The sequence below is a fragment of the Geotrypetes seraphini genome, chromosome 19 (assembly GCF_902459505.1).
Source record: "Geotrypetes seraphini chromosome 19, aGeoSer1.1, whole genome shotgun sequence".
In the NCBI taxonomy this organism is placed as follows: Eukaryota; Metazoa; Chordata; class Amphibia; order Gymnophiona; family Dermophiidae; genus Geotrypetes; species Geotrypetes seraphini.
This window is the reverse complement of record NC_047102.1, coordinates 2465567-2480962: the sequence shown is the minus strand read 5'-3', so window position 1 is coordinate 2480962 and position 15396 is coordinate 2465567. Positions and strand designations below refer to the sequence as shown.

At 41.9% G+C, this 15396-nt stretch overlaps 1 protein-coding gene across 1 annotated transcript; it reads right to left on the bottom strand.

The window, feature by feature from the left end:
• Positions 1-1636: 1636 nt before the first annotated feature.
• Positions 1637-8959, bottom strand: LIN7C (lin-7 homolog C, crumbs cell polarity complex component). Its single transcript, XM_033928859.1, has 5 exons — positions 8827-8959; positions 6760-6878; positions 6280-6351; positions 5401-5610; positions 1637-3602 (listed from the first exon to the last, which is right to left on the bottom strand). The coding sequence occupies exons 1-5, from the start codon at positions 8861-8863 to the stop codon at positions 3447-3449; spliced, it is 594 nt and encodes a 197-aa protein (XP_033784750.1). The 5' UTR covers positions 8864-8959; the 3' UTR covers positions 1637-3446.
• Positions 8960-15396: the final 6437 nt, after the last annotated feature.

The following is a 15396-nucleotide window of genomic DNA, read 5'->3' as shown; positions in this document are numbered from 1 at the left end:
AGTGCTAGCTCTGAAAAACACCCTTCACATCCGCACACTGCCATCAGACTTTTCTTCACTTCTTTCAAGTATCACATCAGAGCCCACAGAAAAACCTTACGTACATAATCACCTTCCCACTGCTGTGATATTTATCCCTTCTTCCACGTCTGACATTTAGTCTCATATCTTTCTCAGAGGCATGGCAGAGAGCACCAGGGGTAACTGTATGACATGGGCACTAACATGTGTGCCAAATACACATGTGAGCATAAATACCCACTAAGAAACGCATGACTTGCGCAGGGTACACTTCACATGCAGTCATCCCCATAGAGGAAGGAATGGTGCAGTGGTTAGAGCTATAGTCTCAGCACTCTGAGATTGTGGGTTCAAACCCCGCACTGCTCCTTGTGACATAAGAATTGCCGCTGCTGGGTCAGACCAGTGGTCCATCGTGTCCAGCAGTCCGCTCACGCGGTGGCCCCCAAGTCAAAGACCAGTGCCCTGAGTCTAGCCTTACCTGCGTACGTTCTGGTTCACAACTCAGACAAGATAATTAAAAGTACAACTGGGAACCTAACTCACTTCGAGATTGTCTCCTACCAAGACATCATCAAAATACTATTCACCCTTCTGGCTCCATCCTAATCCCCTGTCCATCACGTCGCCTAGTAGCAGACTCTAACCTTCCTCTCAACAGCTCTGTACAGACTTAGTGCCCGCAAACTGGAAGTCAGTGGTTATCAAACCGATCATGAAAAACCCCACACTTGATCCTAATGTGCCCAGTTTTAGACCCGTCTCCAACCCACCCTTCATTTCCAAGATCCTGGAAAAAATAGTACTAAACCAATTACACTTCTTCATCAATAAACAAAGAACCCTATCCACCTTCCAATCAGGATTCAGGAAATTCCACAATACTGGGACCGTTCTTGACATCGACGACGACTGCTGGGAACTCATAGATACTACTACTGCAACTGCTATTTATCACTTCTATAGCGCTGAACATTTTTACATTTATAGATGGTCCCTGCTCGGAAGAGCTTACAATCTAACTTGGACAGACAGAATTGAAATATAGGGTTGGGGATGCAGAACCTAAGGTGAGAGGAGTTAAGAGTTGAAAGCACTCTGAAAGAGGTAGGCTTTTAACTGGGTCTTGAACACTGCCGTAAGGATTCGGGCAGCTTGTTCCAAACATATGATGCAGCAAGGCAGAAGGGTCGGAGTCTAGAGTTGGCATCCGAAGAGAAAGGCAGCTGAGCAGAGCTCGTGGGGGGGAGATAAGTGAAGAGAGATAGTGAGAGGCAGCTGAGTGAGTGCATGTGTAGGTCAGTAAGAGGAGTCTGAATTGTGTTCAGAAACGGATGGGAAGCCAATGAGGAGAGGGGCCATTTGGCCTTTATCTGCCATCATGTTTCTCGGTTTTTATGACCTCACAATGCAGGTGTAAAGAGCCTTAGCCAATAGGGAGAGGAGGAGAGTGGATGCTGCCGATGGGCCGTCTGACCTTTATCTGCCATTATGTTTCTACCCTACTGCTCACATTCCAGATATTTTACAGACATGAAAGGACAACTGCAGTTGACAAGTTACAACAGATTATGCATGTGTAAAATTCTCACATTACACGCTACGCAAAGCAGTAGAAGGTAACAAGGGTTATCACAATATTTATTCTCACTCTATCTCTTTATAAGAAAAGTTCTACAAATATGTCTAATATTTTACAATTAAATAAAATAACAAAAACTTCTGATTTTGGTCTCAATATTTAAACCGAAAGTTTAACACAATCTTAGCAAACAGAAAATCTTTCCTATATTTAACATATACAGCCTATAGCATTCATGTTTCACACTCTTCACTAGCACCCAGAAAGGATATTCAGTTTAATCCGAATACTAAATATTAAATGGACAAAATTAACACTTATGCACTCTTTCACTCGGTTGAGATGTCGATCATTCTGCTGTTTCCTCCATAGCTCAGCATTGGTAGAGAAAAGTTGACAAGTAGCACCATGTTTTCCTAAGAAGTCTGCTAAAAACAACCACAGCAAGTCCTACAGTGACCACCAGTGGCCATTAGGTTAACTGCAGGCGTCGACACACAAGTTTGTCCATTACACATTTGCTCATTCTAAAGTGGCATTCAAAAAGTCAATTAGAAATATTTTAGAATTTCAAACATTTTAGTGCATCTGGTCAATGAAAGCTAAAAAATATAAAAGTGTAACTAACTTGTAGTGTCATTTGTTTAGTGAATGCTTTTAAAATGTTTTATTTATAGTTGATTTCCAGTCTGGACTTGTTTATTGTTACTCAAGATCTCATGAGCACAGACTCATATATTCGCAAACCAGATTGAAGTGAAGCAGCAAATTCATTTGGAAGGTTCTGTGCTGCTGAAAAAACTTAATGATTTTTAAGTGAACCTCAGCAACCTGCTTCCAAATGTGCTCAACATGACATTTTAAGTATACAATTTTTCTTATGTAGATTAGACCTTTTCTTGGGATCTGAAAAGTAAGTTACACCTGGGTCCTGGAAAAATATTTTGTTTCCTGCAGAGGGCTTACAATACTAATTGGTGTTAACATGTTTCTGTATATAAAGCACTGTGGAGTAGCAATTTAATGGTTAGAGCAGTGGGTTAAAAAGAGGGGAAGTCAGGGTTCAAATCCCGCTATGGCTCCTTGGGATCTTAATCCTCTACAAGGAAAGAGATGCAGCGCTTGACACCTATTTTGCACAAGAGGGAATACTATGCTTTCCCTTTGGGGTGCTGAGGATGGGAGAGACAAGAGCTGAATTAAGATTATTATTCAAACTACTGTCTCAGGTACAAACTTAGGCCCCTTTTCATCAAGCCATGTTGGTGGGTTTTATCTCCGCCCACTGTGGTAAAAGCATTGACGCTCATAGGAATTGAGCGCTGGAGCTTTTACATCAGTGGACAATGATAAAAAAAAACCCTACTGCGGCTTACTTAAATGCTACAGGAATAGAAAAATACCTGCTGTGCCTGAATGTAACTCATTGCACTACAACTGAAAAAGAGATGTGAACTAATCCAAATCCCTTTTACGGTACCATGATGTAGCTCGAGCGAGTTCTGAGAAATTGACAAAAACTTACCTTTGTTTGCATACATTGAAACTATTTCCATTTTAATTTATAAGAAATAAAGGGAAATCATTTAGAAAATGATTTGTACAAATGAATATTTCAAAAGGTTTTTAAAAGCAGCTTGTGTTCATTAAAAGTGAAACCTCTGCAATGTGTTTAAAAATAGGTCTGTAAAAATGATTTGGCATCAGAGAGCTCAGTAGCTGCAGCTCAGCTCCCAGTGATCCTACCAGCGAACCCTTAAAAGCCACACAGTCTTGTCTAATGCACTGGTAGATCCCACGTCTGTTTACTAAAATGGAATTTGTCTCAAATGCGCTGCACGTCTTAGTTTTGCTGTCTGCGCTTTGCCGATCTCATTTTTTCAAAGCGAGATTCCATTTCTTCCAGGACTTTCGGTGTGTATCGCACGACCAGCTTGACTTTGCCCTGAGCAGCCTTCAGTAGCTCCACTGCCTTTTCATGGTGCTCTCCTTCAACGCTCTGTAAACAAAATCACAAAAACAGAAAATGTAAGAGTAAAACAGAATGTCTAGATAAATTATTTTGAACAACTTCAGCATTATCCATAAAACCACTAAATACATTTAAGGACAAACTTGGAAAAGACATTCCTGAGAAACAAACACAGTCAGTGGAATGCTCGGATGCATTTTTAGGGCAGGGCTGTCCTAATGAACAATTTCCTTTGGCATAAATAATGCAAGGTAACAGCAGAGAAGAAAAAGTGTTAGAGAAACAAGTTGGCCACATGGAACTGCATAGTCTAGCTCAGGAACGGTCACTACTCTATTTAATCAGTCACTAATGTCTGATCAGAGGCTCTGTTCTGGACTGTTAAACCATAAGCAAATGAAGATGGAAGAAAAAAAAAAAACCCAAACAACTCACAGCTGTAGAAAGATGTCACACAATATTAGATATTTTTAGTCTACAAAAATGAATTTACATGAACCTAAATGAGCTGTTTTGAGATATATGATACAAAATGGGACAGGTAAAACCACATAATTCACCCCATTCTTATCTCCTAAAGACTTCTACTTCCAGTTGGTAACTCTTTACCCAACGTTTTGTTTTGTTTTTATTACCTTAAAAATTTTATATCATCGCTTATTCTGTTCTTTCAAATTTTGAATGTAATTCTTGTTTTTAGTTTGAATGTAATCCGCCTTGAACCGCAAGGTAATGGCGGAATAGAAATCACTAATGTAATGTATTTTTACTTACATGCTTTGTGCCAGTTCTCAAATGAAAAATATAAACACATTTTGTCTTTGAAAGATGTATAGTAAATGTAAAGTTTCCTGCTTTTCCATATATGCTTTCTGAAAAAACATATATGGAAAATACTAAAACGGTTAGGGCTCTTCAGCTTGGAAAAGAGACGGCTGCGGAGAGATATGATTTAAATCTACAGAATCCTGAGTGGATCGATTTTTCACTCCGTCAAAAATTACAAAGATTAGGGGGACACTCGATGAAGTTATAGGGAAATACTTTTAAAACCAATAGGAGGAAAAATAGTTAAGCTCTGGAATACGTTGCAAGAGGATGTGGTAACAGCAGATAGCGTAGCTGGTTTGGACAAGTTTCTGAAGGAAAAGTCCATCGTCTGTTATTGAGAAAGACATGGGGGAAGCCTCTGCTTGCCCTAGATCAGTAGCATGGAATTCTGCTACTCCTTGGGTTTTGGCCAGGTACTAGGTACCTGGATTGGCCACCGTGAGAACGGGTTACTGGGATTGATGGACTGTTGGTCTGACTTTTCAGAATGTAAATATCCAAGTAAAGGTCCAATCCTATTCATAGGTCCCTGCTCAAACGGGCTCAATGTAAAGCAAGGTCTCAAGACAGTTCATTTGCCCCTTTCCCCCTTTTACAAAGCTGCACTAGCAGCTGCCGCGTGGCAACGGCTCTGAAGGCCTTTATACCCCTATGGGCTTCGGAGCTATCACCACAGCAGCCTGCGCTAAACAGCTTCATAAAAAAAAGTCCTTAAAACACTTAAAATTGCCATGTATATTCTCTGCTGGCAAAGTGCCATCAAATTAAAATATTTTCTTGTATTTTAATCCACTCATAATTTAAGATGGGCACAAGAAAAGTGATTTTAATATCATCATCACTGGGAGAAATAATATTTGAACCTTGGTTTCCTCGATTCCCACCCCTCCACTCTCTTTCAGACTAATTAGTCAGGCAACCCAATTTATAGTGTCCAGAAACAATCTTTAGTGAAATGTGTGCAATCAGGAAAAAGAAGAAAAATAAATCATACCACTCCATTGACAGAAAGAAGCTGGTCTCCACGCTTCAGTCCACCATGTCTATCGGCTATTCCACCAGGAATAATTCGTGAAATATAGATGGGTGAGTTTTGCTCTTTTCCACCCATAATGTTGAATCCGAGACCCTCTTCTGTTTTTGGCAGTTCAACAACCCTGGGATGTGAATGGCCTTCACTGGCAGCAAATGCGGCTACTGTGGCCTGTAAGAAAGAGTCTTAGTCAAGGTCTTCTCTCATTTACCTCGACTATTTTACAACTCAACCCAGATAGCTAAAACTATCATAATCTATTTGGAAGAGATTAAGAATTTGAAGATATTTACAAAAGTAAACACAATTTTAAACCCGTGACAGAGAAAAGTCCTTAGGTCATTACTGAGGTGGTTTGGGGAAATCTACTGCTTATTCCTAGGATAAGAATAATAAAATCTGTTTTACTACTTGGGACCTGGGTTGGCCACTGTTGGAAACAGGATACTGGGCTTGATGGACCTTTGGTCTGTCCCAGAAGGTTCTATTACTTTTGTAAGAATGAGGACCAAGGATATTGTTGACTTGTGCATTACCAATTATGGGAGGGAAGGAAATAGAAGAGGGGAATGCACATATACTATAGCAGGGCACAGGGTGGCAAATAACAATATTGGTTTTAAAGAACAAAGGGGCTTTTTTACTAAAGCTTAGTGTGCATTAAATGCTTTGTGATTCATAGGTATAATACAAGGCGTACAGCATTTAACACACTATACTGTCCAATAGTGCATGCTAAGCTTTAGCAGAAGGGCCCCAAAGTTCACTTTCATCATTGCAGCCTTTTCAACTTGTCAGTGTTTTCCATTTGTTTCCAACAAAAATATTTTTATTTTTTACCTTGGCAGTTGCATTGGCTCTTATTTCTGGACTGCTGCTGATGTCCACTGTCTCATACACATGTTCATATACCTTGAAGGATAAAAACAACGACTGTATTTTCTGATTACCTGGAACACTTCAATACTTTAAGAAGATTACTAGTTAGTTTATTTTACTAAGATAAATATTGCCTTGTAATTAATGCTAATTGAATGTCAAGTTGAATGTGCTTTAGATCACTGGTTCCCAACTCTGTTCTGGAGGACCAGCAGCTAGTTGGGTTTTTGGGATAGCCCTAATGAATTTGCATGAGAGAGATATAATGGAGGAGACAGGCATGCAAATTTGCTCCATGCATATTCATTAGGGCTGTTCTGAAAACCTGACTGGCTGGTGATCCTCTGGGACAAGGTTGGGAACCACTGCTTTAAATCACATTCCAGTTAGGATTTAGCAGTTGGGCAGAATGATTCATGGTGCAGCCCACATATTACCCACCTCCCTCACAGCATTACAGAAATCGCTCTGTAGGACCCGCTGCAGAGCCTGCAGTTTCTGTGCTGGCACTTCACCGCTTCTTTGTAATTTCTCCAGCAGTTCAATTGCTCTTGAAATATCTAGAATTTAAAGAAAAGAAAAATATTATTAAACCAGAGCACTTAAAGGATAAACTTCTACAGAACATCTGTAAACAAATCAGCACATAAAAGCCAATCCCAGGTCATTGTGATGAAGTAAAACAGATGTCACTTCTGCCTGTTGGTGGTAATATATTGCAGTTTCAAGCAGAATAAGAGTTAAGATTTTGATTGTATGCAACTTCGGTCAGCTATGTGAGCGGTGGCAAGTTTGGCTTTTACAACAAGTGAACGAGATAGCCTTGCTGTGTGTGGAAACAACCGATAATAGCTGGGATTTGCAAGAAGCAGCCTTTCATTACTAAGAAGGAAGACAGTCATGTTGTGATAGGGAATGTATACAATGCTGAGACAATAGGAAGTACATTTTAACTGAAGCACTCTAGACAGGTAAGGAGAAAAGCTGCTTATCTGGAGAAGGATGTTGGAAACTTGGCCTTATCTTGTCAGATGAACTGGAATGTTGTAGAAATCCCTTGCAATTAGATAACGTGGCAGGAGTGAGAGCCAGAGCCTGGCATCCGCTGCCCAAACTGCTTCCTAGCAGACATCAGCTTTTGAGCGTACTGATGCACTTTCTTGCTCAGCTTGTCTGTCTTGATTAGATTATTACTTTCCAAACACACTGACAAATGGTCTATTCCAGTGCTCTCAAACTCTTTGCAAGGCCACATTTTGGATTTGTAGGTACTTGGAGGAGCGCAGAAAAAATAGTTGATGTCTTATTAAAAAAATGACAATTTTGCACGAGATAAAACTCGTTGGTCTGGCTCGTGTCGGGGGTCAGGTGTTGTGGTGAAGGCACGCTGGTCTAGTCCAGAGTCGGCCGGCCTGTGCAGATGCTGATGAGAGTCTGCTGTTCATCCCAGGGCCCTTGATCTGGTCTACAGCTGTGGCATGTGGTCCTACCTGTGGAACTGCCTCTTGCATTGATGTCACAACGGCCTTGCACTGAACACAGACGACTTGGTTCTTTACTTGACTGGACTGATATTATGATTTTTAGATTGGACTTTATTTTATTTCAATTTGATTTTTTTCTGCTAGGGTTCTGTTTATTTTAGCCTGTTTTACTCTTTTTCTTTGAGACAGTTTTTTTATTCTCCTATATTCACTTATATACATATATTTATTTCATATTCTTTAGTTTGGATTGTGAGCCGATTTAGGACAGCGAGGACAGTTCTATGTGTCTTCAATACTATATACACAAATGGTTTTAAGCAAACTATAATTGATAATCATTTTATTGTACGTAACCCGTGCAGAAACATAGACTATGATGGCAGAAAAGGGCCATCGGCCCAACATGTCTGCCCACTCTAAGAACCCTCCTCCCTAAGCACTTTCTTGAAGTGAACCCACATGTTTATCCCATATTTTCTTAAAACCGAGCAGGTTGCTGGCCTCAGCTACCTGAAGCGGAAGATCATTCCAACGATCAACCACCCTTTTGGTGAAGAAATACTTCCTAATATCACCCTTGATTTTGAACGGATGCCCTCTTGTTGCCGTAGGTCCTGTAAGGAAAAAGATATCAGGTTGGGCAGACTGGATGGACCATTCGGGTCTTTATCTGCCGTCATCTACTATGTTACTATGTTATATCTTCTTCCATCTCAATAGGGCTCACAATCTAAACGAAAATGCCTGAAATAAAAAGAGCAAGGCAGAAAGAATAACTTTTTCTCCTTAAAAGTACAAAGGCAACAGCTGATCAGCAGAGCAGGAATTAAAGGGCAGCGGAGGCGGCGCGAGCTGGGCTGGGGCTGCCGCGCGGGCTCTGCGCATGCGCTCCAAGGAGGCCAACGGCCGCGCCTCACCCCGGAAGGTAAAGGGCAGCCCGGCGGGACCAGCCCAGCGCAACGCCTCTGCCGCAGCCTCCGGGGACGCTCCCCGCCTTTCTTCACGCAGGAGCCGCACTCACCGCGCTCCAACCGCACCGCCTCGCCCGCCGCCGCCATCTTCGCTGCGGGCCTGCCGGAGATGACGCACAGGAAAGGGAGGCGGAAACGGAAATGAGACGCTAAAAACGCGCCCCCCTCTGTTTAGAACGTTGCTAAGCTACCGCGCGCAACTCTTCGGAACGCCCTCCACGTGTCCAGTCCTGCATTCTGTAGTGCTGAAACATAGCTTGAAGCAATGTGTTCCTAGATAAAATGTCTCATCTCCCCCACTACTGGTCCTGCATTGGATGCAACAATTAACTTCAGACTATACAAAAAGTATTTAAAAAAGTTCTCTTTTCACACTTCTCACACTACTAACTGGTAGGTTTAAAACGAACCAGAGAAAATATTTCCTCACACAATGTGTAATTAAACTCTGGAATTTGTTGGCAGAGAATGTAGTGGAATCAGCTTAGTGGGGTTTAAAAAAAGGCTTGGCTAATTTCCTAAAGCAGAAGGCCATAGGCCATTATAGAGAAACCCATTGCTTATTCCTAAGATAAGCAGCATAAAATCTGTTTTACGACTTGGGTTGGTCACTGCTTGGGATTGATGGACCTTCGGTCTGTCCCAGTACGTCAATTCTTATGTTTTTATGTGAGCCATGTATAGGACAATCGAGCCATTATGACATCACTGATGAGGCTGGCTATTAGGCATTGGTGGAATGAGACATTATGAGTGTGGCACAGTGGTTACAGCTACAGCCTCAGCACCCTGAGTTTGTGAGTTCAAACTCTGTGCTGCTCCTTCTGACGCTGGGCACGTCACTTAATCCTCCACTGCCCCAGGTACATTAGATAGATTGTGAGCCCACCAGGACTTGAAATACCTTTATGTAAATCATTTTGAGTGTGGTTGTATAACTACAAAAAGGCAGTACACTTCCCCCTCTGTATTCGCAAATTCTGTATCTACGGATTCAGTTATTCGCGATTTTTGACCAGAAAATGTTTTTTTCATTTTTCAGGCTATTTTTAGCCCTGTAAGCCCTCCCCCCTTAAGCCTTACCTGTGGTCTAGCAGGTTTTCAGGCAGAAGCGATCTTCCCATGCTCCTGCCCTGTGCAGATCGCTCACAAGAAAAGCCTCGAGAGACTAAGGGAGCTCAAGGCAGCCATTTCCTGTGAGTGATCTGCACTGGGCAGGAGCGTGGGAAGATCGCTACTGCCTGAAAACCCGCTTAAGGGGGGCTTAAAGGGCTAAAAATAGCCAGGGGATAAGGGCAGAACCGGCCCGAATATTATTCGCTGTTTTTCCATATTCGTGGGCCGGCTTTGCCCCTAACCCCCGCGAATACGGAGGGGGAAGTGTATACAAGTCCCAATCTCTTTACAATCTCAGTTCTGGAATGTTGCTACTGTTTGGGTTGGCCACTGTTGGAGACAGGATACTGGGCTTGATGGACCTTCGGTCTGTCTCAGTATAGCAGTTCTTATGTGAGCCAAGTATAGGCCAATTGAGCCATTGTAACATCACTGATGAGGTTGACTCTTGGGCATTGGTGGAATGAGGCATTACAACATCACAATCTCAGCTCTGGAATGTTGCTACTCTTTGGGTTTCTGCCTCTTACTTGGGACCTAGGTTGGCCACTGTTGGAGACAGGATACTGGGCTTGATGAACCTTGAGTTTATCTCAGTATGGCAATTCTTATGTTCTTATGTTAACTTACTTGTATGAGGATGAAGTCTACCTGATTTTGTATTCCTAATGAAACTAGCAAGGCAAATGGTAAATAGTTCTGAGATTAATAACTCATTATACAAAGGTTTATCCACCTATATTTTCTGAAAACATTTGAGATAGATCACAATTCTTAAATATATTCAAAGCATAGACTTTCTGGAGTCAAACTCCCTAAAAACAAATAAAAGGAAAAAAGGATAAGAGAAAGGGCAAAAGAAAACAGGAAAATATACACCTACTTTAGAAGTTGTTTCTCTATTAGAAAACTTCTTTGCATTAGTCCCTAATGTACAACATTATTGCCATCTAGTGGAACCTTATAAGTACTGTTGGTAGGATGTGAATGGCATGAGTTGAAATGGATTGTGCATTTTTGTTTTCATTTTGATGCTAAGAATTTGTCAGGAATAGATGAAGGCATCACATTAAAAGTTTAAATATTTTAGTTTTAGAATTAAAAGTATGAGTGGAAAAGAAGCTTTGGAGGTTAGGAGTATGTGAGAAAAGATAGAGTCAGAAACCTGGTGCAATCTTCCAATAGTTTTTAAACACAATAGTTAGGGTTACCACATTTTTCCTCAATACAATCCGGACCCCTAGACTTGCCTCCAGGCCCGCTCAGTTCCACCCATCCCCGCCCCATTACACCCCTGCTCCGCCCCAGCCCTGCCCACACTGTCTTTTTGTCGGGCAGGAAGGCATCCATGCATGCACAGATGCCACACCATGATATCACATGCATCTGCTCATTCATGTGATGTCACTGCATTGTATCCACGCATGCGCGGAGGCCCCCTCCTGATGCGATTTCTTTTCAAAACCTGGACAGTGCTGGGTTTTGAAAAGCCATCCATACCCCCAGACATGTCTGGGGAAATCCAGACGTCTGGTAACCCTAACAATAGCGGGCTTTTACAAAGGTGTGCTGTCAAGCAGCGCACAAGAAATGCCGAGCCTCCCATAGGAATAGAATGGACACCCCCCCTCCATAGTTTGTAACACCTTAAAATGAGGCCAACAATAGCCTGCTTCAAGGATTTGAATCTTTTTTTTTTTTTTTTTTTTGCATCTTGGATGCGGTCTTTAGCGTGTATATAAATGCACTTGGTAATTTCACATTGTTTCTGTTCACACAAACACATTATTAAACATCAATTTTTGTGATTCATTACTTATGATTCACTTTCAGGTAGTAATTGAGGTTTGTTGTTTATTTTGAGCTCTGGAAAGACTCTCTTTCCACACAGCAGATGACAAGATACTTTTCAACATAGCAGTGCAGTGATACTCACTGATGGTCAGGTTTATGTTAAGAACATAAGAAGTTGCCTCCACTGGGTCAGACCAGAGGTCCATCGTGCCCAGCGGTCTGCTCCCGCGGCGGCCCATCAGGTCTATGACCTGTGAAGTGGTTCCTGGCCATTTCTATAACCTACCTCTGCTTCTATCTGTACCCCTCAATCCCATTATCCTTTAGGAACCTATCTAAACCTTCCTTGAACCCCTGTACTGTTTAAATATATATATATTTTTTTATTGAGATTGCAACATAATACAGTTTTTAATTGTGTTCAACATGTTCTGATGTAACCTAAGATCCCCCCTCCCCCCTAATTCCCCCATCAACTCCTTCCATAAAGTTATGCAATTACTCCGTGGTAAGCACATTTTTTGCTAATCAATAACAGCATAAGCATTTAACAAATAACTTCTGACTGAGGGAGTCTTGCTCGTCCAAAACGGTTCCCAAACCAAACAAACTTTTTCCCCAGTGCACATCACGGAGGCGTGCTCTTCTCCATACCTCCCAGTCCTACCGTGGAATCCATGGAATGTAGTGGTTTACATTTGAAGTTTAAAGGTGCACCTGGTGATGTGAAACACTGATGTTAGCTAAGAAACTTCTCTAAAGCAGGGCTTCCAAAATCTGTCCTGGGGACCCCAAAGCCAGTCTGGTGTGGAGATCTTGGACAGGAAATGTGCACTGGACTGGCTGTGGGTCCTCAGGACAGGTTTGGGAAGCTGTGTTCTAAAGACTCTTTGCATACAGTCTTTTGGCCTAGTCTCAAATGCACAAAGCACCGGAATTTTATCTTGATCTTTGGATCTTTATTCTGCCTGGATATTTCTATTTTTCCATCTTTTCTCTAGAGTTAAGGCTTAAGCTTCTTGTTGACTAATAATGACTAAATGCATAAGACTGGCCCTCTAGGCATTTGCTTTGTCTGTTCTGGCCAGATCTAAGGGCCTTTACTCGATCCTCATCTTTCCTGACCTGTCTGCTGCCTTTGACACTGTTAATCATAGCTTACTCCTTGATATGTTGTCCTCGCTTGGATTCCTGGTATGCCTCCTACCTCTCCCATTGCACCTTTAGTGTATGTGTTGGTGGGTCCTCTTCTGCTGCTACCCTGCTAACGGTTGGCATACTCCAGGGTTCTGTCTTAGGACCTCTTCTGTTCTCTCTCTACATCTCTTCCCATGGTACCCTGATCTCCTCCCATGGCTTCCAGTATCACCTGTATGCTAATCACTCTCTACACCCACAATTTCAACTAAAGTCCAAGAAAAAGTCTCTGCCTGTTTGGCTGACATTGCTGCTTGGATGCCTGCCGTCTTTGGCTTTCGGCGCTTCAGCATTATGGATAGCAATAATGCTTAGTCTTCCCAACATAGACAGTCTGCCACGACCCTGAGGAAGTACACGAAATGTGTTGGTGAGGAGAGACGAGTCAGTGACAGAACCTTTAACATAAGCTAAGTTCAAATTAAGCTTAAAGGAATATTAAAGTATGAAGAGTTTAGATAATAAACAATTAAGTATAAAATAAAAAAAGAAGATTTAATATACGGGACTAATGAGGATTGCAGCCTCAGGGCGTTATGCTACACCAGCAGCAATCTGAGGATCCCGATATACAAAATAAGTTATTATTGGATTTTCAGCTGAAGATATGGGTAAATGTTAAGTGATCAGCGTTCTGGGGTCACAGCGCCCAGGCAAGGTCGACCAATGGCTGAGAATGATGTCCGGTGGCATCATGAAGGGGGCGGGATAGAGCCAGATCGGGAGGGCGTGCCGTAAAGGGCACTTTTGCCGCTCCCACCGGCTTCTTAGCCTGTTTCTTGGCTGCGGGAGTGGACTGGCAGCCGCACTGAAGTGCAGGTCCAAGGAGGTTCCGGACCCGACCGACTGTGCACCCCCCTAGGGCATGCACCCAGCACGGTCCGCCTCCCCACGCCCCTCCCTCGGTACGCCATTGCATCCATTCTATTCTATGGATGCATTAGCATTTAGCACACGCTTAGTCGGCTAGTTCGTCTTAGTAAAAGACCCCCCCTAGCTTTGTAAAAGGACTCCTGAATTAATCCTAAAGATTGTATTATCAAGGATACTCCTTTGAGGAAGAGGATAATGACTGGGTCACTCCACCTGGTGGAAGGAACGGAGTCACTTACGTAACTGCCCAGTACAGTCAAAGTGCAAAAGATATTTAAATGTTGGAGTCAATTGGTTAGGCTGGACAATAAACTTACAATTATTTTATTCCTTAAATTCTTCCATTATATACTGTATTTCTGGAGCTCAGTGCATTTGCTCCCTATGGCCGTACAGGTGCCCCATCTTTATTCACAACCGAGATGACCTTTTGGTGAGCATTTACATTTGTAAACTCCACTTAATCTTCTGTGATTAAGAAGATAAACATCTGAAAAGCTGTACATTTTTTTTTTTTTATAAACCTCTTTCAGATTAATTTTGAGGGTCACAGATATATTATCTGCGAAATGCCTGAAACACGACAGTAATTATCTGATCGAAGGTCCTGGGAAAGAGATTCTGTTTGCATTTCTAGTATATAATTTCATAGATAGCTGGTATATATGAGGTGATGAAGCCAAGAGTAATTGACCGGTCTGTTTACATTATCTGCCGAGAATGTCTGTTGAAGATTACATGAAAATATTTGCCCAGTTCCATTTTTGAAATGGGGATATTATGCTTAGCAATCTAGAAGTGAGTGAAGTGTAAAAATAGATACAGTGGGTCTAATTCTGTCTATGGAAATCCACACCAACCCCCTGAGTTTTTGTAGCTCATATACATGGCCTGGCATTTTTTAGCATCAACCCCCCTCCTTTACAAAGCTGTGCTAGTGTTTTTAGCGCCATCCGCGGTGGTAAGAGCTCTGAATTTATGGCGCCATATATTGAGTTCCCTCCTATGAGGGTAACCTTATAACAAGGAGCCAAGGTTGAAGGCCAAGCAGGCCCCTAGTTAAGCAGTATTTCATAACGACACCGACGCATCTTAATAAAATGCTAGCATATGTGGCAGAAATTACCCCTTGAATGCAGGCGCAGACATGTTACAGATGTATATATTTGCATGTAAAGTTCACAGGTGCAAACATTGATTGAAGTATTTTAAAATCAACAGTCTTATTTGCAGACTCCATCCCTGCCCTCCCCAGGACACACCTTCCTGATAAGACACTGTTTAACCTAGTCATCATTTTATAAAAGGCCTTTATGTATATGTGACCTCCTACCCGCGAAAGAGATTTTATTAAATTACGCAAATGTGTCTGCTTTATAGAAGCCCAATGATAAAGGTACATTCTAGCTTGTGACTTTTTAGAGAGAGTACAGACCATCAGATTCTAAAAAGCTCCAAAAATCAAATCTCATACAATACTTCCTTCCGTATCATCATCAGCCCAACAAACTCTCAATAGTCTGTGCCCGGCTTTTTCTAACCATTCAAAAAGAAAGTTTATATAATAGATGAAAAAATCACATTCATCTATGTGCACAGGAAATAATATATTGTAAAGCGAGTAATGGCCAAAGTGGTGT